Raw genomic sequence first — 25330 nt, 5'->3', positions numbered from 1 at the left:
TATCTTTATTTTATTTCTCTACGACTTTGTTCCAAAACGAACCGTTTTAAAGTTATTAGTAAAGAAAGCAGAAAAAAATCGATGTGTTTCGAAATTTTTAAATATTTTAATTTTATTAATGTTGCGATAATATTTGAGAAGGAGCATAAGTCAATTATTATTACTGAAGGTGTCACCTAACTTTATCTGCAAAAATCCGAATGCCACTTCTCACATCCAACAATACACGTTTTTTTACAGATTGGTCCTGGTCTATTATTCGTTTTATAAGAAATAAAGTAAAGTATGTATTAAAATAATTGATTTATTTATTTATAAAATATCTAAAAAGTATTTAATATTTTGGTCACTGACTAAATCCTTTTTCGTTTATTTTTTGGGAGTTGCAACCAACAAAGTGCCTCCTAAAACAGAAAAAATTTGAAATGATTAAAACTATGTATATGTGAGTCCACAGAACCAAGACTAATAATTATTATTATAGAAAAAATGTATCAAAATTCACAATTCGTTAAAGATGTTTATTGTGAGACTAGTTTCTTCTTCTTCTTCCTCTTTATAAACAATTCTGCTTGTTCATTGGCAGATTTATACCTCTATTCCAGTAGGTGTGTTGCTGGAATTAATTGAAATGAATATAATAAAACGAACGGTAAATATTTATTTATTTTCGTAACAAAAGGTATTTGCGCTTAGGTCTCTCTCGAAAAAGGGCCGAACGATTTGTGTGTGATTCGTTCACCCGCTGTGTCGTGAATGTTAAGAAAAGCCACAATCGATTATACCGATGTTATGCCTTCCTACAATATGGTCCGGAGAGGACAATAAATCACTCCGATCTGACGCATAAAAACAGACACATTTCTGCAGTTTTAGAAACGAATGCCATGTCCCAAAGTGAGTTGTTGACATAATGGTCTGATTATGAGGATTATGAGTTAATTTATGAGGACTTCAGTTTGTTAAACTGCCACTCCAAAAACATATGATCAGGGGATGCATTCGTTTCGTAAAACCATGTCTTTCTTACCGTCTGTTTTGTATATTAACGGTGACTTTATATGACCCATATTATTTCGTTTTGAGAAAAAATATTAAAATTAAAATTAGCAAAAATAGTAATTAAAGCGTATCGCTATACCTCTATGGAAGGTTGGCACTCCATCTTTTGCGCGATCATACTTCTACCGATTAGTGATTTACCTCTTTCTATTTTGACCACACGTGTCTCCCCCATTCTGCTTAAATGGTTAGGTACTCTATTCTTTTTTTCTATTTAGTGATCATTCGTTTATACACTGTACGCTACATTTTCTTCCAATGTCTTCACTCCTCTTTCGACCTCTCAGCGTATTTCCTGTAATTCTTCTCAGTAGTATCATTTCTGCCGTTTCTACAGGCTTGTTTACACGTGTAAATGATGCAAGTACTTGATAGAGTAGAGTGACTCTACCCGTAAAAACGCTCAGCACAGTAGACTAGCAAGTAGAGTGTATAGTAAGTAGGTGGTAGAGTAGAGTGACTAGCAACATGTGGCAAAGTAGCTCTACTCTACTATCACCACCACCGCCAAAATATCCACCCTCCTGCGCACTCTACCCATAGAACGCGCTCAATTCTGGTAGGGTAGAGTAGGTAGGAGAGTACATAGGGACGCTGTCATTCCGGCTGGAATTGTGTTTTGTGCAAATAGTGAAAATGAAGTTCACCGAAGATAAAACTTTAAAACTTATAGAGCTGTATGGCGAATACCAGTGTTTATGGAATTTAGATAGTGTACACTACAGAAATAAAAGTATGAGGCAAGCTGCGGAGGATAAAATCGTCGAAAGAATGGCAAAGGGGGCTTTGGAGTAAACGCGCTCAAGCAAAAAATTAAGAATTTAAGGTGCACTTATAATCAAGAGTGATTAAAAATACAAAAATAAAAAAAAATTACGTTCACTATACTAGCATCAGTACTATACTTGTACTCTCCTCGTGTGAACGGTATCAAGTCATTTTTGGTAGAGTAGCGAGTAGAGTCTACTCTCTTCGCTACTCTACTCTTCTCAAAACTCTACCCGTGTAAACAAGTCTTACTAGTTGTATTGTGGCTGTATCGGGTCTTGTTTCTGATGGATGTGCCATTATTGGTCTTACACTGGCTTTATAAATTCTTGACTTCATCTCAGTGTTAATATGTATATCGTTCATTTGGAAGAAGACGGTTATAACTAAGAATGTTCACTTTTTGAATAGAAAGGTTTTAAGATTCATATTAGTTTATTTCATTTATTTTGTGCAGTGTTTATTGATATAGTCCTTTTCATGACCATTTTTCAGTGCGTAACAGTTTTTAGATTTCTCTCTAACGCATTAAATTGTATGTGACAGAAAAAAAGGCACGTCGGTGATTACAGACATTTATAACATTTCTTCTAGTTATACTAGTTGTCGATAGATGGCGCTATAATCAAAAAAGGATTATTTATTAAATAAAATAATAATATTATCAATATAATCTGTACAATTTATAAGACTATACAAATCAAAGAAAATACCATTTTATAAATGCAATAGACACAATTGATTTGTTTTTATTCCAAATTGAAAATAAAATGTGACAACTGTCAGATTGAACTAAAATGTCATGTTAGAGTAAATGTCATAAATGTGTATTATCACGGACTTACCTTTTTTTCTATAATTTGTGACGCACTGAAAAATGGTCATGAAAAGGAGAATATTATAGTAAGTATTTAATGATTGAGTATGATAGATTTCTGATCGTCTTATCGCTCTGACAAGAATTTTCTTTTTTAAGGTATTAGGTTTAGATAAATAACTTAGATATAACCTTCTTGGATAAAGATATATATTATCTTTATAATACCCTATGTTTGCTCATAAAGTTACATTTTTTAGGAATTTTATTAATACAATTTTTAAAAAATGCCATTATATCAATTGATGGGGCCAGACGTAAAAGCGTTTAAGTGCAGTTTTGATAGTTCTGAGATAATCAGCTTCAAAGTTGTTTGAGTTTTATAAATTCTAGGAGTAGTTAAACTAAAATATGTCTAGTGTACAATGTACCTACTACAATATGATAAAAATATAAGGGTATATTATTACTCTTACTATATCCTTCCTTTTTTTCAATTATTAAAAAAATGTACTTGAATCGGTACATGGTGTTGATAAATGTCACTGGTAAAACGGTTCAAGTGCAGATGTTTGGTACATATTACTAATCAGTTTTATCCCAGCTGTTATCCATAGTGTAACTACAACTGGCACGTTGCATAATACTTAATTAGTCTTTAAAATTGGTCACAAATCTAATATTTATTTATTGAAAGTAATTCTGTATTAACATGTGTTTACGCATTACAGAATACTAAAAAAGTTTTGTGGTAAAATGATTCAAGCGCACTTAAACCCGTTTATTAATATTTGTTTTTACAGAATACTAAAAATAGTTTTGTGGTAAAATGGTTCAAGCACACGTTAAACCTGTTTACTACCAAAGCAAACTGCAATTGTTTTCAGTGAACTAAATGCAATGGCGATAGATGGCGACTGTAGGGCGAAATATGCTTAAATCGTTTTACCACAAAGTTATAATACCATTTAAGTATGCGAATCTGTACTTAAAATAAAATTTTAAAAAAGTGCACTTAAACCCTTTTACTTCTAACCTTCTCAATTATGATTTAATAAAACTTATTAATAAAACATTAAAACAAACTTATTAAGTAGTTCGTATCCATTCTACAACACATAATGGAACATAAAGCAATAATAATAATAATAATTGTTTTTCTTTACAAATTTGTATGAAAACTTAAATAGTATTCAGGAAAATAGTACATATCCGAAATATTCCAGCTTTCTCTGCTTAATGCTTTTTATAATATCAGTAGTCTTGCTGAGACGTTCTAGTATTGTGGAGTTTCGAATCTTCTCCACCCTTCTTCTTCTTAAAGTTCCACCTCCTAGCGGAGGTTGGATATCATAATGGCTATGGTCACTTTGTTGGCTGCTGCTCTGAACAGTTGTAATGAACTACAGTTAAACCATTCTCTAAGGTTCTTCAGGCAGGAGATGCGTCTTCTTCCTATGCTTCTTCTTCCTTGGATCCTTCCTTGCATAATAACTCTCAGCAGCTCATATTTCTCTCCTCTGGTAATGTGACCCAAATATTCTAGTTTTCTTGTTTTTATACTGTTCAAAATTTCTAACTCCTTATTTAAACGTCGTAGCACTTCAACATTGGTAATCCTTTGAACCCACTGAATTTTCAACATTCTTCTGTAACACCACATTTCGAACGCTTCTATTTTTCTTATGTGTTGCCTTTTCAATGTCCAAGCTTCCATACCGTATAGTAATATAGAAAATATGTAGCATACTAGAGCCCTCAATCTGAGAGGCAACTGAAGGTCTTTGTTTGTAAGCAGTGTCTTCATTTTTATAAATGCTTGCCTTGCAGTTTCAATTCGGACTTTAACTTCTTTGCTTTGGTCATTTTTGTCATCAACCCAGGTTCCCAGATATTTGTGTGTCTTTACTTTTAAAGTAAACTTTTAAAATTATTCTATAGCACCACATTTCGAAAGCCTCAAGGCGATTTAGATCGATTTTATTTACAGTCCAGGACTCGATACCATAAAGTAAGACCCAGAACAGGTAGCAGCGAAGTAGGCGGATCCTCAATGCCAATTTTAGGTCTCTGTTACATGACACCTTGGACATTCTTCTAAAAGCAGCTCTGGCCTGCTCTATCCTAGATCTAATTTCGCCGTGACTTTCTGCGTTACAATTTAATTGCTGTCCAAGGTAAACGATTTTATCAACTTGCTCAAGTTTGGTATTATTTACATATATAGACAGTTTTATATTCTGTTGTTTACTTATTACGAGTATTTTTGTTTTCCGTGTGTTCAGATCCAGACATACCTCCCTACAACTCTCAACGACACTATCAAGATCAAGTAGTGTTTGCAGATCTTCTTGACCAGAAGCTAGGGGTACTGTATCGTCCGCATATCGCAAATTATTGATGACTTCAAGGTCACAATTATTCCTTCTTGTTTTTCAGAATGTGCATTTCTGAAAATTCTTTCGGAGTAGACGTTGAAAAGCGAGGGTGACAAGAGGCATCCCTGCCGTACTCCTCTTTTAATATTAAGAGCCTGTGATTCCACACCATCTACTAAAACTGATGTTGTTCGATTCCAATATAAATTTGCAATTATTCGAACATCTCTGCCGTCCAAGCCAATGTATTTTTGAACTTCGATCAATATAGAGTGCTTAACACGATCAAATGTCTATTGGAAGTCAATAAAACAACAGTATATGTCTACAGATATATCTCGACATCTTTGAGCAAGTACGTTCATCCCAAACAATGCCTATCAATATATGCAGATTATTATACTTGCCCTGTTGACCATCATTGTATTTGTGTTTCCGATGTTTGTCCTGCTTTAGTGATTCCTCCATCCCATAAAATGTAAAAAACAACATTGAACAAGAAATGAGGGTCGTCATATACAATTTTATTCCGAGATTTATGTAGTGAACATCAAACCCATGTATCCCATTACCAATTTTAATCATCCATGGACGTTCAATAAATTGTATGTGTGTGTAATTTATTTTTCAATCCTATAATAACTATATTGTGGTTGTCCAGTCTCAATATGGATATTACCGTTAGATCCAAAAGGAAATAGTACCTATTTGTTTTTTATTTTTTGCCTTTAAATGGATAAGCGCTTTCAAAAAGTAAAGTTTTTAACGTTTTCAAGAAAGTTAAACATTTAGAAAAAATTTGATGTAGGTACTAAGGACGTTGCGGAAAAAAATCGATTATTTAGCTAGCCGTAAACCGAAAAAGACTGGGATCCTCTGGTATTATTACACCCTTGATTCAAATAAATGATATTAAAAAGTCTATACCTGTAGGTGCCATTCTTAGGACGAACGGTTCATCATCTGCTATGGATGCCACAGATTTATCTTCATCAAAAATATCCTGAAATAAAAAAACATTTGTTAACATCACTTATTTAGTACACATATCATTTATACAGGGTGTCCAGAAACTCTACCGACAAACGAAGACAGAAGATTCCTCAGATAATTTTAAGACAATTTAACCCAATTTACCTAGTCCGAAAATGCTTCCTAAGGGAGCTAGAGCTCTTTGAAGATGGCGTCTTTTAACTAGTTTTTCTTAAATACCTCCAGAACGTTTCTAGTTAGAAAAACGAAAATAGGTACACATATTTATCTTCCAGAGTTTAATCGATTTCATCTATTGTGAATTTCTAGTACCAGTCATAGGCGTCCGTTTTGGGTGGCGCAACGGTTACTTTATCGCGTAACTTTTTTGTCTTTAACTTTTAAGCATTTCTGATACTGGATTATTAAATTGTGAGGTATTCTAGTACTAAAAGGTACTCTTGCTTTAAGTCGGTAGGACACACCGTTTTCTAGAAAAATCGATTTGAAAACTTTTCGTTTTGTGAATATCAAAACAAAAAGTAAAAAAAAAACTATTTAGAAAAACGAAAACTGGTACGTTTATTTATATTCCAGAGATGAATCGATTTCATTAATTACGAATTTCTAATATCGGTCATATGCGCCCGTTTTGGGTAGGCCAACGGTTATTTTATCGCATAACTTTTTGTCTTTAATATTTAAGAATTTTTGACACTAAATTATTAAATTATGAGGTATTCTAGCTCTAAAAGTTACTCTTGCTTTAAGTTGGTAAAATACACCGTTATTTTTTAAAAAGATTTTTCAATTTTTTTATCAAATTCAGGAAACGAAAAATTTTCAAATCGATTTTTCTAGAAAACGGTGTGTCCTACCGATTTAAAGCAAGAGTACCTTTTAGTACTAGAATACCTCACAATTTAATAATCCAGTATCAGAAATGCTTAAAAGTTAAAGACAAAAAAGTTATGCGATAAAATATCCGTTGCCCCACCCAAAACGGACGGCTATGACTGGTAATAGAAATTCACAATAGATGGAATCGATTTAGCTCTGGAAGATAAATATGTGTACCAATTTTCGTTTTTCTAACTAGAAGCGTTCGGGAGGTATTTAAGAAAAACTAGTTAAAAGACGCCATCTTCAAAGAGCTCTAGCTCCCTTAGGAAGCATTTTCGGACTAGGCGAATTGGTTAAATTGTCTTAAAATTATCTAAGGAATCTCCTGTTTTCGTTTGTCGGTAGAGTTTCTGGACACCCTGTATAAAAGCGAAAAGTCTCACAAGACAGTTTCAACCTCCACAAGAAACTTAAATATACCTCCGGAATTAGAAAACAGAAAAATGCTCACGTACTTAAAACCGCAGACGGAAAAATTTGTGATCACGAACAACAGTGCAAAGAATGGGAGAGACACATCAGTGATCTTTTTGACGATGCTTCTCGAGAAAATGCTCCAAATACTACCTGTGACAACCAATTAGACAGAGATCCCAGTATACTGAAGTTAGAAGTCATAAAAGCAATACAACAAGTCAAAAACAATAAAGCACCTGGACCAGATCAAATCCCTGTTGAGCTACTTAAACTTTTAGATGAGGAAAACATTACCTACTTGACTACTTTCTTTAACAAAATTTATAACGAAGGAAAAATACCAGATGATTGGGTGGAGTCACTGTTTATAACATTACCAAAGAAAAGCAGGCCCACCAAATGCAGCGATTTTAGACTAATCAGTTTGATGAGTCACACACTTAAGATACTTTTACGTATTATACAAAACCGAGTATTCCTTCTGTGCGAAACTGGAATTGGTAATAAGTAATTTGGATTTAGAAATGGTCTAGGAACTAGAGAAGCGCTATTTTGTATGCGCGTTCTATTACAAAAAAGTTGTGAATTCCGAAAGAACGTTTATGTTTGTTTCATCGACTTCGAGAAGGCATTCGACCGAGTACAACATGATACACTTTTCGATTGCCTGCAGGCGGCAGGACTTGACCACTACGATATAAGACTGCTGAAATACTTATGTTACAATCAAGTAGCCTCTATCCAAATTGGAGACAGTCGTACTGAAAAACTGCCGATAAAACGTGGAGTACGACAAGGTTATGTTTTATCACCCACCCTTTTTAATCTGTACTCTGAAGAAATCTTTAGGGAGGCTTTGGATGACAGACAAGAGGGAGTAAGGCTAGGCAGAGAAGTAATCAACAATATTAGATACGCTGACGATACAAGACGAAAATTTACAAGATCTTCAGACACTACTAAATTTAGTAAGCGAAGCAAGTTATCGGACAGGCCTTAAAATCAACATTTCAAAAACAAAGTGGATGGCAGTTGGACATATTAATATAGATCAAGACATATAGATTAGACAATGATGTGGCTGCACAGAAGAAGAATACTTTCGCGCAGCAGCCGATAGAGAGATATTTCAGGAAATTGTAAACATGATGACGGCCAACGTCTGAATACAGACACGGCACCTAAAGAAGAAGAAGAAAAGTCTCAGATACAGAATTCTCCATTATAATAAAAATTAAAATGGTACCTAAATAATTATTTAAATCTGAAAACTTTTCTTGTTGGAACTTCTTTCTGGTACATCCTTAATTTGTGACTTTTACAATTTATAAAACAACAGACGACGAATAAAGAAAGCGAAAAGGGTTCTACAATCTGCAGTCACATTTCGCTTTCATTCGTCTAGGAAAAACGGTCCGAAAGAAAGTTCCTAGTACTAAAATCTTAGTAGAGATAGAAGCGAAAAAAGACAGTTTATGTTTCCTTTAGATTCAGAGGTGATGCACAATCTCCAGACACAGAGCCGGATTTAAGGCAGTGGGGGCCGCTGGGCAGAATTGGTGTGGGGCCCTACATCCTGCCATTAAAAAAATTGTTGTTTTAACAACTATGGTACCTACATAGTCAACTACAGGGTTTTCCCTTTTAGAAATTAATAAATACTATTCTAAGTGGGAAATAAGCCACAATTTAACTTGAAAAAAGATTTCTTTTTTTTTCTTATTGACTTTGGATTGCTTGATCCATTCAGCCACGATAAAATGATTTTATTGGCATTTCGACTTCCATTTCGGACGTCGTTATCAAAATACAAAATATTGTACTTATTTATATAAAATTAATATTTTGTATTTTGATAATGACGTCCAAAGTGGAAGCCAAAATGTTAGATTCATTTTTCAAGTTAAATTGTGGCTTATTTCCCAGTTAGAATAGTAAATTACATAAATACTACAAACAAATAGCTTCAGAACAATATTAAAAAAATGTTGATCTACTTTTATCAATATATTATTTTTAAATAATAAAAAATATAAGGGCTTTGGCTTTATCTTGTTACAGTAAAATATTAAAAATAAACATAGTTAAGATGCATGGTTAAAGTCACGGTACTTTTCGAGATTTTTTAATTGAAAATTAAATTAAATTAATAATACATTTTCAACAGGAGAGAAACCTTCCATGTAACGAAATATCAGAGTTAATTGATTGCCAAAAATTATTTTTATCCGGGGGGACCCCGGAATGTGGGGCGGGCAGCTGCCCAGCTTGCCACCTCGTAAATCCGGCCCTGGTCCAGACAACTGTTTCTGTCTTACGACGTCATCGGTGGAGCTGCGTGCACGCCTCTGAAGCAAAACGAAACCAAACTGTCTATTTATGTGGACTTTTAAAGATAATTTAAAATCCACTTTTGGGACGTGTCAGCGACATCTCTTAAATAAAAGCGAAAAGTTTCAGATACGGAATTCACCATTATAATAAAAAATAAAATGGTAAATAATTATTTAAATCTAAAAACTTTTCTTGTTGGAACTTCTTTCTGGTACATACTTAATCTGGGACTTTTCAATTTATACGACAACAGACGACGAATAAAGAAAGCGAAAATGACTCTACAATATGCAGCCACATTCCACTTTCATTCGTACTTTGTGAAGGTTTTCGTACATGAACAACAGTGTTTTCGTACTGGAAGATCGTGTACAGATGCAATATTCGTCATAAAGCAAATTACTGGGAAATCACTAGAGTATAATAGACCAGCATTTCTATGTCTGATTGTCTTGAAGAAAGCATTTGAAAGAGTAAGACTCAAACGTGTAATCCATCTTCTGTATAATAGAAAAGTCCCCCAGATATCATAAAAACTATTAAAAACCAAAACAACAAAATGGAAGTCAGAATAGACGGACAACTTCCAGACCCTATAGATATAGGCAGCGGAATAAGAAAGGAAGACCAGGGGCGTGCGGTGAAATTTGAAACAGGGAAAGCAATTCATAAAAAAATTGTAAAAACACCTATTTATAATATAATTCAATTCTTCTACATGAACGAAAGTCTCGGTCATCAAAATTCTTAAACCTATTTTCCATTCGTTGGCATATTTGATCTAAATTCTGATAGTATTATAGACTACAATAGTCGGCGGTAGCACTATTGCACTATTGGACATCTCCAACATTATCAGGCGTATGCGTTTCTTTTCAGGCTCAAAACTTCTTGATATCATATTATTCCATAACAATTATCATCATAACATTTTTCAAAGTCATCTCTCTCTTTTTATTAATAACATCTTTAAATTCGCCAATTTTTTTACACAGAAACCAATTTCGTTTATCTTGCATTGCAATACATTAAATAAATTATCTGAGAATGTAAATATTTCTGAAAAAAGCAAAGCTAAAAAACTCCAAAAGTCCTCTCGAGCTATTTATGATTTCTGTATCCCACTGTTCACATTTTCGCCATTCTCCAAAACCCTAATACATATATTTATATAAATATTTAGTATTTATAATATAATTAATTCTACTATATTTATTTATATAAATGATTAAATAAAATCAATCTTCATAATTCCACAAAATCAGTCGACGAAGCCCGCCATTGTCAAATGCTGGTAAATCCCATTATATTCACGAAAACAGCTCCTTGTATGCAGTTGACGAAATTGCTTATAGGCGATAGATATGCCCGAAATTTGAACTCGCCACTCTGCGTGCAACCCAGGTGATTTTTACATAGGCTGAGGAGAAGCAAATTTGAAATAAGATTATCTGCGGACATGACTCCAAATACCAACGTAGGAATACGATCATGGCCTATGGGTCCGCGTACGGAACGAAAGCTAGAAATGCAGCATACATCGCTGCTTTTAAAGTATTTCATTGCTTTGTTGTCTTTTCTTGTTGCCTTTTCTTATTACTTACTGCTTGTATTACATGATTAAATATTCTCGTATGCAACTTAAAATCCTGCTTCTGCTTATGTGTTTGTTCAATTTTTTTTTAAATAATCTCAGTTACTCAGTTGGTACGGTATTACCTTACCACGTATTATTTCCCTTGCTTCCATGGACTGCACGCCCCTGAGGAAGACTCATTGAGGCCTATGCTCTTGAATTTAATCGTGGATGAAATCATCAAAAACGTCAATAAAGGAAGAGGATATAGAATGGGAAACAAAGAAGTAAAAATACTCTGCTACGCAGACGACGCAATATTGATAGCCCAAGATGAAGATAGTGTGCAAAGATTAGTCCACAGATTTAAAATAAGACCAAAAGAATTCAATATGACAATTTCATCTCAGAAAATTAAAACAGTAGTAACCAGTAAAGAACCAATCAGATGTAAAATAGAAATTGATGGTATCAGTATTGAACAAGTAACCCGTTGTCCTAGCTGAACGACAAACGCGACAACGCGACACGACGCGACGCTACGCGAAAATATCAAGTAATGGTTGTATTTGTGTGTGGCCTACGTTTTCGGGTTAATCAGTCTACGACAAGACGCGACGAAGTGCGAACTTGTTTTGTTCGCGACCAGACACGACGCACGCAGTGTGACATATCTTAAAGTCAGTAACAGCATCTCTGTAATAGAAATTGGTTTTTGAAAATTACTTATTAACAGTTGAAACTGGGTTTAAAAGCTGCAATGATATAATCGAAAGTATACTCTTTAAACCAACGTGGATTATTTCTTAATTTCGAATATAAATGATGAAATTCTCCAAATTTATTTTGCTCTAAATATTTATATGATATTAATTTGTTGTCTTTCTTCTTCGTTTATGGAATTTTTTTAAAGCTAAGTATTTAGAATATGGCTAAGTATTTAGAAGCGTGGATTATTTATTAATTTCGAATATAAAACAATAAAACTCCAAATTTATTTCGCTCTAAAATACATGATATTTGTTGTCTTTCTTCTTCGTTTTTGGAATTTTTTTAAGCTAAGTATTTAATATGAATTTTCTAGTAGCACTACCGTATACTTCCCCATAGTTAAGAATAGGAATGAATTGACATCGTCACGTTTGTCCTAGATTGAGCGATGCAAAGCGACGCTACATAAGCCACACGCCGCGTGAATTACTGGTCGCATCGTATCGCATCGCACCGCATCGCGTCGCGTCGTTTTCCGTCGCTCACCTAGGACAACGGGTAATGGAAGTAAAATACCTTGGAATTACATTGTCAAGTTACGAAGACCTGGACAAAGAAGTGAGAAATCAAGTAGAAAACAAATATACTGGCAGGATGCCTTAATAACACGATATGGCGAAACCAACAAATTAATACTGAGATGAAGTCAAGAATTTACAAGCCAGTGTAAGACCAATAATGACATATCCATCAGAAACAAGACCCGATACAGCCACAATACAATAACTAGTAGAAACGGCAGAAATGTGATTACTGAGAACAATTACAGGAAATACGCTGAGAGGTCGAAAGAGGAATGAAGACATTGGAAGAAAATGTAACGTACAGTGTATAAACGAATGGACACTAAATAGAAAAAAGAATAGAGTACCTAACCATATAAGCAGAATAGGGAAGATACATGTGGTCAAAATAGAAAGTGGTAAATCACTAATTGGTAGAAGTATCGACCGACCGCGCCAAATATGGAGTGACCGCTTTCCATAGAGGTATCAATCTGCCAATAAACAAGCAGAATTGCTTATAAAGAGGAAGAAGAAGAAGAAACTAGTCTCACAATAAGCATCTTCTAACGAATTGTGAATTTTGATACATTCTTTCTATAATAATTATTGCTCTTAGTTTTGTATATTCACATATAAACAGTTTTAATCATTTCAAATTTTTTCTGTTTTAGGGGGCAGTTTGTTTAGTCCAGGGCGCATCTGTTTTGAGATGGACGTTGAGTGGCGACTCAAATTTTTTTGCACAAATTTCTTGAAAATAACTCAAATAATAATATTTGAGTTATCCTCCCACTCAAAATGGTCCGGAACATTGTTTAAATAATCAAAATGTCAAAATATGAAGGAAAAATTCGATTTTTTTATTGGTTTTTTGATTATAATTTTAAAACTATTCATTTCTGCGAAAAGTTGTGCTGAGATAAAAGTTGCGTAATTAAATTTCCTACAATATAGAATTGGTTAAAAATTTAAAAAATAGTCACCTTTGTTGCAAAATAGCAATAATTGCGGAAAAAACCATACAAAAACAAGTATTCGCATTTTACGTTTTTCAACCATTTGAGCTACACTTAGGACCTTCATATTTTACCCAGAAAACTTGGTGGTGATATATTAAAACAACACTGTAAATTTCATTAAGATCGGTTTAATCGATTTTGCAAAATAAATTTTGCAATCCAGCTTTCGCAAAAAAATTCATTTTTTTTAAATGTTGCAGGACTGAAAATAAAGCAGATAGCAAGTTGAATTTTTTTGCTTATAGAAGTTACTGTACCTTTCATTTGCAATTTGCAAAATTAAAATCGATTAATTACCACCGGCGTCAGGAAATTTTTTAAATAAACTTTAATTTTTGGTGCTACGCGCAGGACAGCGGTGTTCGATTCAAACAAGTTGATTTCCACCAAAATGTCTTACAATCTTCATCTAATATATTATTTTCTTACTCTATATTTTGTTGTATTTTAATATTTTAATTCCACAAAAATCAAACTAATTTTGGGTGACTCTTTTTTAAATTTTTAATCAATTCTCTATTGTAGCAAATTTAATTACGCAACTTTTATGTCGGTACAACTTTTCTCGGAAATGAATACTTTTAAAGTTATAATCAAAAAACGAAGAAAAAAATCGAATTTTTCCTTCATTTTTTGACATTTTGATTATTTAAACAATGTTCCGGACCTTTTTGAGAGGGAGGATAACTCTAATATTATTATTTGATTTATTTTCAAGTAATTTCTACAAAAAAGTTTGAGTCACCTCTCAACGTCCAAATGTACTAATATTTTTACAGATGCTCCCTGGTCTAGTTGGACACAAATAAAAAAAGAATGGAATAACCACATAACCAGAATGGGGGAGACACGTATGGTCAAAATAGCACGAGATAAATCACCAATCGGTAGAAGAAGTATCGGCCGACCGCGCAAAAGATGGAGTGACAACCTTCCAAAGAGGTATCTATCCGCCAATGAACAAGCACAATTGCTTATAAAGAGGAAGAAAAAGAAGAAGAAGAAGAAAAATAATTTTTTTCAATCTTTTTTGGGAACGATTTCCCTAGTGGAAATCGAAACGTCAAATGTTTTTAGGTAAACATGTAGGTATACAGTCAACTGTAAACAAAATATTTATCTCTTACATCTTACATCGTTGAATATACAATACGTTTTGTTAAAGTACTTAACGGTTGTTTAAAATATATATTCAACAAAGAATTTCACTGAAGTATTGTATCTTAAATCTAAGGTTTTGGGTTAAATCGTACGCAAAGTTCTAAAATAAAGATCACATGTTTGACCTAATTTTCTTTGAAAAGTTATCTGTAATAATATTCTATTTAATATTGTTATACATATTTCAACAGTTTAACGTATTGTTATGTAAATATTTCTCACTTGGCACTACAACAAAAATCTTTAAAATGTAAAAAAGTTTAGTTCGAAAGAAGGAAGTTCATTTCAAAATCAAAATTTTCAAGAAGATGCATTAGTAAGATAAAATCTATTCGGTGAACTTACACGGGATCAAAATAATACTACACACCTTCATTGTTCAAAAAAGAATAGTTGGTCAACGCAATGGATAAATTTGTTTGATTCTAATTGAGACAGTCACCCAGATGTCACCACCATTTCTGACAGGGTCGCAACGTCACGCGTAACTAAGATACATCCAAAATGCTTAGACACTAACTTGGATAGTACTCTGGGCTAATTAGAAAAATTCATGGAAAAGTTATTTACCAGTAATTTTATTGCTGGAATCGAATTATAAGATCCTATATATTAATAATATAGGTATGCAAAGTCCGCAGATAGTGTGCTACTTTCTTTAAAAACAAAATGACGCCGACAAATCGTATTTTTTTCAATTATTGCTCTATAACTCCGAAGATTTTAACTTTACAACAAAAACATGCAAATAAAAATTCGCCGCAATTAAATTCTGCATAGAGATATGTTTTTCACGATTTGCTCCGACGAAAATTTTCCTCGGAAAATGCGGGTTTTCCTAACAAAAACTCTAATTTTCAAATAAAGTTTTAGGTAAGTAATTATTAATCAATAATTAAATAACTTAGTGACATCAAAGCTTTCTTGGTATAGATTGTAATTCCAGAAGCCGGTGAAAATTAAACGAATATTTTAGCAACAATTCAATTGTTAATTAACAATTTACGATCGCAATAATAACCAAAATAATCATGATACATTGATCAAACTTATAAAGAATATAAAGATGAGATGCTTATTTAATATTTTATCGACAAAATATAAATTTTTCGTTTTTTTGCATAATCTTTAAATTTTGAAAAAAAAATAGTTATAATACGCTGGTCTAATTAGTAAAGTACAAAGAAAGGTTATTTACCAGCAATTTTATGGCTGGAATCGAATATTATGATCCTATATATTAATAATATAGGTATGCAAAGTTCGCAGATAGTGTGCTACTTTTTTTATTAACAAAATGGCGTACCCAAATCGTGTTTATTTCAATTATTGGTGTATAACTCCGAAGATTTTAACTTTACACCAAAAACACTCAAATAAAAATTCACCCCAATTTAATTTTACATAGAGGCACGTTTTTCCCGATTTGCTGCGATGAAAATTTTCCTCGGAAAATATGGGTTTTCCCAACAAAATCTCGAATTTTCAAATACATTTTTTGGGCAAGTAATTATTTATCAATAATTAAGTCACTTGGTGAAATAAAAGCTTTCTTAGTATAGATTATAACTGCAGAAGCCGGTGAAAATTAAACGAATATTTTAGCAACAATTCAATTGTTAATTAACAATTTACAGTCGCAATAGCAACCAAAATTATCATGAGACATTGATCAAACTTAGAAAGATTATAAATATGTGATGCCTATTTAATATTTTGTCGACAAAATATAAATTTTTAATTTTTTTGCATAATCTTTAAATGTTAAAAAAAAATAGTTATAAGCAAATTAACATTTCTCAGAAATTGTTTATTATATTCTAATTTTAAAAAATAGTTAAAATGCGTATTTCAAAGGTCTTGAAAATGAATGCTTTAAAAAAATTTTCAACCATTTGCAAAAAAGTTATGAAACAGCAAAGTAAGTATACAATTTCTCCGTTGTTTATAATTTGTTTTAATTGTTTCAAAGTTTAAAAGTGAGTTTATGGTACAAATTAATTATTCTCAAAAAATATCAAACATTAGTTCAATGATTATATTTTAATCAAAGATTAAAAATGTTTTTTTTTGTAATTTTTAGCGCGAAAGTAGGCTTGATACAGAGCCGGAGCTAAAATGTTCACTCGAAGCAACTGACACGCTTTAAACTCGCGGAAGTTGTGTATGTGGACGGGTTATAATACATAATTTTATATATTAACTACTCTACGTCGCGCGGCGGTCGTCGCTTCGAGTGAAAATTTTAGCCACGGTACTGTATTAGTCTACTTTCGCGCGTGTAAATTACAAAAAAATATTTATAATCTTTAATTAAAATATAACCATTAAACCAATAATCGATATTTTTTGTAAGTAATTAGCTTGTACTTTAAACTCACTTTTACGCTTTGAAAGAATTAAAAAATATATAAACAACGTAGTAATCGTATGTTTACTTTGCTGTTTCATAACTTTTTTGCAAATGGTTGCAAAAAAGTTTGAAGCATTCATTTTCAAGATCTTTGAAATACGCATTTTACCTATTTTTTAACATTAGAATATAATAAAAACTTCCTGAGAAACGTTAATTTGTTGTTTATAACTATTTCTTTTTAAACATTTAAAGATTATTCAAAAAAATTAAAAATTTATATTTTGTCGACAAAATATTAAATAGGCATCTAATCTTTATCAGATTTCAAAGTTTGATTAGTGTATCATAATTATTTTGGTTATTATTGCGACCGTAAATTATTAATTAACAATTGAATTGTTGCTAAAATATTCGTTTAATTTTCACCGGCTTCTGGAACTATAATCTAAACCAAGAAAGCTTTTATGTCACTGAGTTATTTAATTATTGGTAGATATTTACTTATCTAAAACTTGAAATTTGAAATTTAAAGATTTTGTTGGGAAAACCAGCATTTTCCGAGGAAAATTTTCGTCGGAGCAGATCGGGAAAAACATGTCTTTATGCAGAATTTAATTTCGGTGAATTTTTATTAAAGTGTTTTGGGTGAAAAATTTTGTTAATAAAAAAAAGTAGCACACTATCTGCGGACTTTGCATACCTATATTATTAATATATATAATCATAAGATTAGATTCCAGCAATAAAATTGCTGGTAAATAACTTTTCCCAAAAATGGCCTATTCTCCGATAATCAGCCCAGACTATAGGATCCTATTCATAATACACCAACTCGCATACATATTAAAAAAATAAATATATGGAAGAATATATTAGAAATTGAATTAATGATGTCTTGCTATTATATTTAGGTATACTGTATAGTAGCATAACATCATTAATTCAATTTCTAAATTATATTCTTCCTTCCATATATTTATTTGTCTTAATATGTATGCGAGTTGGTGTGTCATGAATAGGGTCGTATCTAACTTGGTGTCTATGCATTTTGGATTTATCGTAGTTACGCGTGATGACTGTCTCAATTAGAATCAAACAAATTTATTAATTACGTTGACCAACTATTCTTTTTTTAACAATGTTATTGTATAAATAAACATTATCTACTGTAATAAAAGCTTTGATTCGAATTATACGAGTTCACATTACTTTTTTACGTTTTCTGCTGAAAAATTCTTCACAATATATTAGGGATAGCGGGTTTTCACAAAACACTGGATCTCGGTTAGACCGGTATTTTTACGTACGATTCAACCTGGCGTTTATAACTGGTCAGAAAAAACAGCCAGTGTTCGGTTTTTTTAACCAATGTGCTGTCTCACATTATAAGAATTTTGAACGTGCGAGGGTTTTCTCGTGCGGTAGTTTTGACGCACCTATCCTTTTCACACAATAAGAATTGAGTCGTACGAAGATATTTTGCTGTGTTGTTTGGTATATTATTTTTATTTACATTTTGTGGCTGAGGTAGGTACCATCGTACGATGTCGGATATGTATCATTACGATGTATCATTACAAATGGGTATTTTTTGTCCATACTTTTGTCCTAATGTACTGTAATGCGTATTTAATTCATTTGCAATTTCTATTTTGTCAGTTATTATTTCTTATGTTTTTAATTAAAAGCCTTAATTTGTTTTTATAATCGTTGTTCTACTAAGTTATTTGTGGGATCTTGGATTAGCTCATCTAATTAGCTCATACAATCTATGTAATAAACTATTCTAAATGGGCAATAAGCCACAATTGAACTAAAAAAATGATTTTATTAACGTTTCGACATCCGATTTGGGCGTCGAAACGTTAATAAAATTATTATTTTTTAGTTAAATTGTGGCTTATTTCCCATTTAGACTAGTTTATTATAAAAAATCCTCAAGGAAACAGCTTCAGAACAACATTACAATCTATGTTTTTCATGTACAGAATTTAAAAGACCCTCTGTCATCCATTCATTTTTAAATGTTGTTCCCCTCGTTTTAAATGTTGTTTTTAGATAATTTCACACAAGACGTGACCGCCGCCCTACTCCAGTTTTCACCGAGTTGTTTACCCTATAAAACTAAATATAATTTCGTAGAATAAAAGGTATATTTTATATGGAGCGAAATCAAATTATAGCGTTGTGTTTACTTTATCGTCGAAGAAAAAGAAATAAGAGGAACCGAATTCATTGAGTCCATCATATTAACACAAAAAGATACGATTTATATATTTTTATATTCACACATATTGATGGAAACACTCAATGTTAATTGCAACTATGTAAAATAAAGTTTATTATAATATACTTAGCAGTTTTAATTACTGTTGTTATCACTATCATATAATTAATTTTGCTTTACTTATAAAATGTGTTTTTTTCTTTATCACCAATTCGTCAAATTAATTCATTCAAATTAATTCGTGCACTGTTAAGTGCACGGCATACACCATTCCAAGCATTTCTCGTCAAGTTTCTATCTTTATATATTTTTATTGTTTTGTCCCAATGAACAGGTCTCGCTTCAATTAATGTTATTAATATTTCACTATCAATCTGAGACATCATAATATAAAATATATGCACCTACTTTAAACAGCCACAAAGTGTAAATGAAAATAATGTACCAAACAACCAAAGAAACTACCTTCGTGCGACTGAACGACAGTATCATATGAAAGGATGCATTAAGTCCCCTATGCTACTGGGTGCGTAAAGACGGCACGGTTGCCGTCTGTTGTTGTAAGCGAGGGACGGCATAAACACGGCGACTTCACCGAACGTTCCAACCACCGTCTATGATAGTGAGAAAGGCTCCATATGATTACATGCGCCACCATTGGAATGTCGTCGTGCGTTCTAAAACTCGCACGTTTGAATTCTTATAATGTGAAACAGCACATAGCCAATACGCAATAGGTTACAATATTACATTTACATTGTACTTTAGTTTGCGATACTCCATTCGAATCGATATCAATATTATTGATATTATTGGTAGGTACCGATAATAACGAAAGAATATATTGATAACAAGATTCAATATATTCGAATATAACAGTGCGTCGAACAGTGGTTCCAAATGATGAAAGCGTGGTCCTGAGGTAAAATAAAAAGTCCCTATATAGGGATTTTCATGTTTACAATTGTTTTCTCATACTATCATAAACTCGTAACACGCAGGTATAAAGATCGGACCAGATCTATTCTTATTCATAGCTCAGGGACAAGTGAGCCATGTACGACGTAATTTTGACTACGTACGATATTTTGTACGTACCGGCGCGGCAGTGAAAGTGAAAAAGGACGCGTATATTGAAAACGCTGTAAAACGTTTTGTAATGTGTCAATTTTATCGCTGTAAAGCAGATTCTTCTTTTTCAAGTATGTTTTAATCTTATATATAAAAATCTATTGCTGTGCGTTAGTCTCGCTAAAACTCGAGAATGTGTGGACCGATTTGGCTAATTTTGATGTTGAATTATTTGTGGAAGTTCAGGGAAGGTTTATACGGTTTTATATTGTCATTTTAGTAGCCACCAAAATTTTTACAGCTATATGTATAAAATGCTCTTTTTACAGTGTTTGTTGCCATACTCCTCCGAAACGACTTGACCGATTTTTATGAAAGTTTGCAAGTGTACTCGACCGGACCGGTAGTAGGTTGTTATCTATATTTCATACCCGTGCGTCTTAAGGGGGCTTGCCACCCTTATATTTATTTCTATTTTTTCAGAGAAACTCTTTTTTTTTAATTTCATATGATGTGGAACGTAAAGATACATACAACCCTAAATTTTTACTTTTCCAGCACTAACCGTTATTTTTTAATGGCCATTTAAATATTTTACATCTATATAAACAAAAGAAAGTCGTGACAGTTACCAACACATAACTCGAGAACGACTGAATAGATTTTTATGAAATTTTCCACGTGTATTTGACCGGACCGAGAATAGGTTGTTATGTATTTTTCATGTCCGTACGTCGTAACGGGGGCTGCCCCCCTAAAATATTTTTTTATTTTTTTGGTCAAACTGTTTTTTCTTAATTTTATGTGATGTGGAAGGCAAAGGTAAATACAACCCTAAATTTTAACTTTTCTATCTTCGACCGTTATTTTTTAATAGCCATCTAAAGTTTTGCATCTTCTTATATATAAAAATCTATTGCTGTGCGTTAGTCTCGCTAAAACTCGAGAATGTGTGGACCGATTTGGCTAATTTTGATGTTGAATTATTTGTGGAAGTTCAGGGAAGGTTTATACGGTTTTACCTTTGTCATTTTAGTAGCCACCAAAATTTTTACAGCTATATGTATAAAATGCTCTTTTTACAGTGTTTGTTGCCATACTCCTCCGAAACGACTTGACCGATTTTTATGAAAGTTTGCAAGTGTACTCGACCGGACCGGTAGTAGGTTGTTATCTATATTTCATACCCGTGCGTCTTAAGGGGGCTTGCCACCCTTATATTTATTTCTATTTTTTCAGAGAAACTCTTTTTTTTAAATTTCATATGATGTGGAACGTAAAGATACATACAACCCTAAATTTTTACTTTTCCAGCACTAACCGTTATTTTTTAATGGTCATTTAAATATTTTACATCTATATAAACAAAAGAAAGTCGTGACAGTTACCAACACATAACTCGAGAACGACTGAATAGATTTTTATGACATTTTCCACGTGTATTTGACCGGACCGAGAATAGGTTGTTATGTATTTTTCATGTCCGTACGTCGTAATGGGGGCTGCCCCCCTAAAATATTTTTTTATTTTTTTGGTCAAACTGTTTTTTCTTAATTTTATGTGATGTGGAAGGCAAAGGTAAATACAACCCTAAATTTTAACTTTTCTATCTTCGACCGTTATTTTTTAATAGCCATCTAAAGTTTTGCATCTTCTTATATATAAAAATCTATTGCTGTGCGTTAGTCTCGCTAAAACTCGAGAATGTGTGGACCGATTTGGCTAATTTTGATGTTGAATTATTTGTGGAAGTTCAGGGAAGGTTTATACGGTTTTACCTTTGTCATTTTAGTAGCCACCAAAATTTTTACAGCTATATATATATATAAAATGCTCTTTTTACAGTGTTTGTTGCCATACTCCTCCGAAACGACTTGACCGATTTTTATGAAATTTGGCAGCTATGTTCGACCGGACTGGGAGTAGGTTTATGTCGATATTTTATACCTCTACGTCATAAGGGGGTTGCGTGTGACGTCATAACTCTCACAATAGTGACGTGAAAAATACGAAATTAATTCGGTGTACTCCTTGCTAATTCCGAACAGAACCTTACTAATTTTTTTTTCTAGCTCAATCGGTGTCCAAAATACAATATCTTAAGCCTTAGAAATATTAAGACAGAAGAAGAACGAGCAACAAATTTCATCGAAGAAAAGTGCAACTGTTTAACTTTTGGACTTAATTTGGACAAAATATGAATTTCTTAATTTTTCGAAACTTTCAAAAAATATCTCTACCGAACTTTTCTGACGAACGGCAAGCAGAAGAAAAGTTCTGAGCAAACGAAAAGAACAAGCAGCAAATTATAAAATTTTATTTAATTTTAATTAATTTTGTTTCATTTTATTTTATTTTAATTATTTTTATTAGATTCTATTTATTTTTTTATTAATTTTATTATTTTTTTAAATTTATTTATTATTTTTATTTAAGTTTATTCACTTTTATTTATTTTTATTGACTTTTATTCAATTTTATGAAATTTTGTTTCATTTTATTTAATGATATTTAATTTTAATTTTATTTTATTTTTCAACACCTATATAGTTGGACAACCCCGAACCCAATTATAAATACAGGGTTTTTTTGAATGTAAATAAAATAAAGCTGTTATATTCATTATAAGAAAAACAAATTTAAGATTGCAACTGTTGCACTGCAAACTTTTTCTAACTAAACTTTATTACTTCAAACATTATGTGTAATTCATTAAAAATAATAAAAAAAACTCATTCACATCGAGAATTTTTTGTTTATTAATTACGAATTCTTTTTGTTTATTTTAAGTTTATTGTTTTCAAAAGTTTGTTCTTATCTATTGAGGCAGTACGAAATCTGCCGGGTCAGCTAGTGTAAGATAAAAGTTGACTAAACATTTGATAACACTAAATGCATAAAATTTGTTACTAAATAAAAAGTAAAAATATACTTCAAACAATCAAAATTTCGTAAAGTTACATTCAAAAAGTACATAATTCAGCATAATTCTGGGATTACCTAATGTTTATTAATCTCAAAATATACAGTAAGAAGATACATAATCACATTGGTTTAGCTGCCTTTAACTGCCTTTGCATTGTTGGCAGTTATTTGAATTCAAAATTGTGAAATGACGCATATTACATGTTTCTGGCGATTTTTGAGTATGTATGGGCGATTGTTCATAAGTAGTTAATAGATTCTGAATATTGTACTTCAAAAAGAAAATGCGTTTAAAAAGAAAATTTCAAACAAATATGCGTTTAAATAAAATTTTCGAATTTCTTTTGGCCATATTGGAACCGCCGTTTTGTTTTTCAAAAAAATAATGTTAGATTTGTAATCAGCGACCTCAAACTACCAAATCTGATAAATAGTTCAGAGAAATAAGGAAAAAAAAAATATCGTGTTGGTGACACATCCCCCTCCTGGCTGAAACCAAATTTTTCGAGTAATATGGTCATCTATAATAATAACCTATATGTTTCCTGCAGCCGATTTTGATGATATACATAGTTATAAACAAATGAAGATCAAAAAACGGTAAATTTTCGCTTTTTTCGTCTCTTACTAAAAATTGGCCATTTTAAACAAATTTGAGAGTAATAAACTCATAAACCGTATAAAAAACTTCAATATGGCGTTCGCTGAATATGTCTATCCTTATTGGTTACTTAGAAAATTGCCAAATAAATCATAAATTTTGAGTTTTTATAAATATTCATAACTTATGTAAAAATTAACTTAGAACCTTCTTATTACATGGAATGCTGAGACTTATGGTGCTTAAATTACACCCTAAATTCCAAAGCAATTGGTCAAATAGTTTAAAAGTTATTTAATTTGTTTATCCAAAATTAATTTTTTTTGCAACACTGTAAGTCAAAAAATGATGAAGTTACAGTAATATTTTGGATAGTTTATGAAAGAAGAAAATTTACAGTATTAATTTAATTTAAAAAAAATGACAAAAAATAATTATAGATATTGCAAAATAATTTTGCAAAAACATGTGAATTAAAAAAATGGGGGGCTAACTTTGTCCCTAAATGTCCTAGAACAGTTGTTTTTCTTTCTAAATGTGTATAAAAATTCAGTCTTTCTAAATATGAAAAAATAATTTTTCTACGGGTAACGGTTAAAAAGTTATTCTAATTGTTTATAAGTAAGCAAAAAATGGACATGATTTTGCAAAATAATTTTACACTGTTTAAAATTATTTTTTGTCATTTATTTTTAATTAAGGTAATAGTATAAATGTTCTTCTTTCATAAACTGTCCGAAGTATTATTGTAACCTCATAATTTTCTGACTTAGTGTTGCAAAAAAAATGAATTTGGGAAAAATAAATTAAATAACTTTTAAACTATTTGACCAATTGCTTTGAAATTTAAAATATAATTTAAGTACAAGAAGTCTCGGCATTCCGCGTAATAAGAAGATTCTAAGTTAATTTTTACCTAAGTTACGAATATTTATAAAAACTCAATATTTATGATTTATTTTGCAATTTTCTAAGCAACCAATAAGGTTGGACATATTCAGCGAATGCCATATTGAAGTTTTTTATACGATTTATGAGTTTCTTACTCTCAAATTTGTTTAAATTGCTTAACTTTTTGGTAATAGACGAAAAAAGCGATAATTTACCGTTTTTCGATCTTCATTTGTTTATAACTATGTATATCATCAAAATCGGCTGCAGGAAACATATAGGTTAATAATATAGATGTCCATACTACTCAAAAAATTTGGTTTCGGCCTGGAGGGGGATGTGTCACGAGAAAAACCTTATTTCTCTGGACTAAAAACATTTTGCGTTTGATTGATATTTTCAATTTCTTTTCGCCATGCAGGATCCGTCATTGTGTTTTTAAAAAAAAAGTCAGTTAGACTTAGGCAAATATCCAAATTGCATATTTTGCATATTATGCATAAAATATGCAAAAATGTCAAATTTTGCACATTTCTATAAAAGTATGCATAAAGTGCATATTACTTGAAATTTGA

At 31.8% G+C, this 25330-nt stretch overlaps 1 protein-coding gene across 2 annotated transcripts in view; it reads right to left on the bottom strand.

Annotated features, from left to right (window-relative positions):
* Positions 1 to 286: 286 nt before the first annotated feature.
* Positions 287 to 25330, bottom strand: part of LOC114324551 (alpha-N-acetylgalactosaminidase) — a 70959-nt gene continuing 45915 nt past the window's right edge. For both annotated transcript variants that reach the window (XM_050657836.1, XM_050657835.1), the window contains exons 9-10: positions 5953 to 6028; positions 287 to 404 (exon numbers count right to left, since the gene is read on the bottom strand). In XM_050657836.1, coding sequence (XP_050513793.1) covers positions 370 to 404; positions 5953 to 6028 — 111 coding nt within the window. In that variant the 3' untranslated portion in view covers positions 287 to 369. The remainder of the gene's footprint in view (positions 405 to 5952; positions 6029 to 25330) is intronic.

This window comes from Diabrotica virgifera, chromosome 8 (assembly GCF_917563875.1).
Source record: "Diabrotica virgifera virgifera chromosome 8, PGI_DIABVI_V3a".
NCBI lineage: Eukaryota > Metazoa > Arthropoda > Insecta > Coleoptera > Chrysomelidae > Diabrotica > Diabrotica virgifera.
The sequence above is the reverse complement of the archived record's forward strand: the minus strand, read 5'-3'. Positions and strand labels throughout refer to the sequence as shown.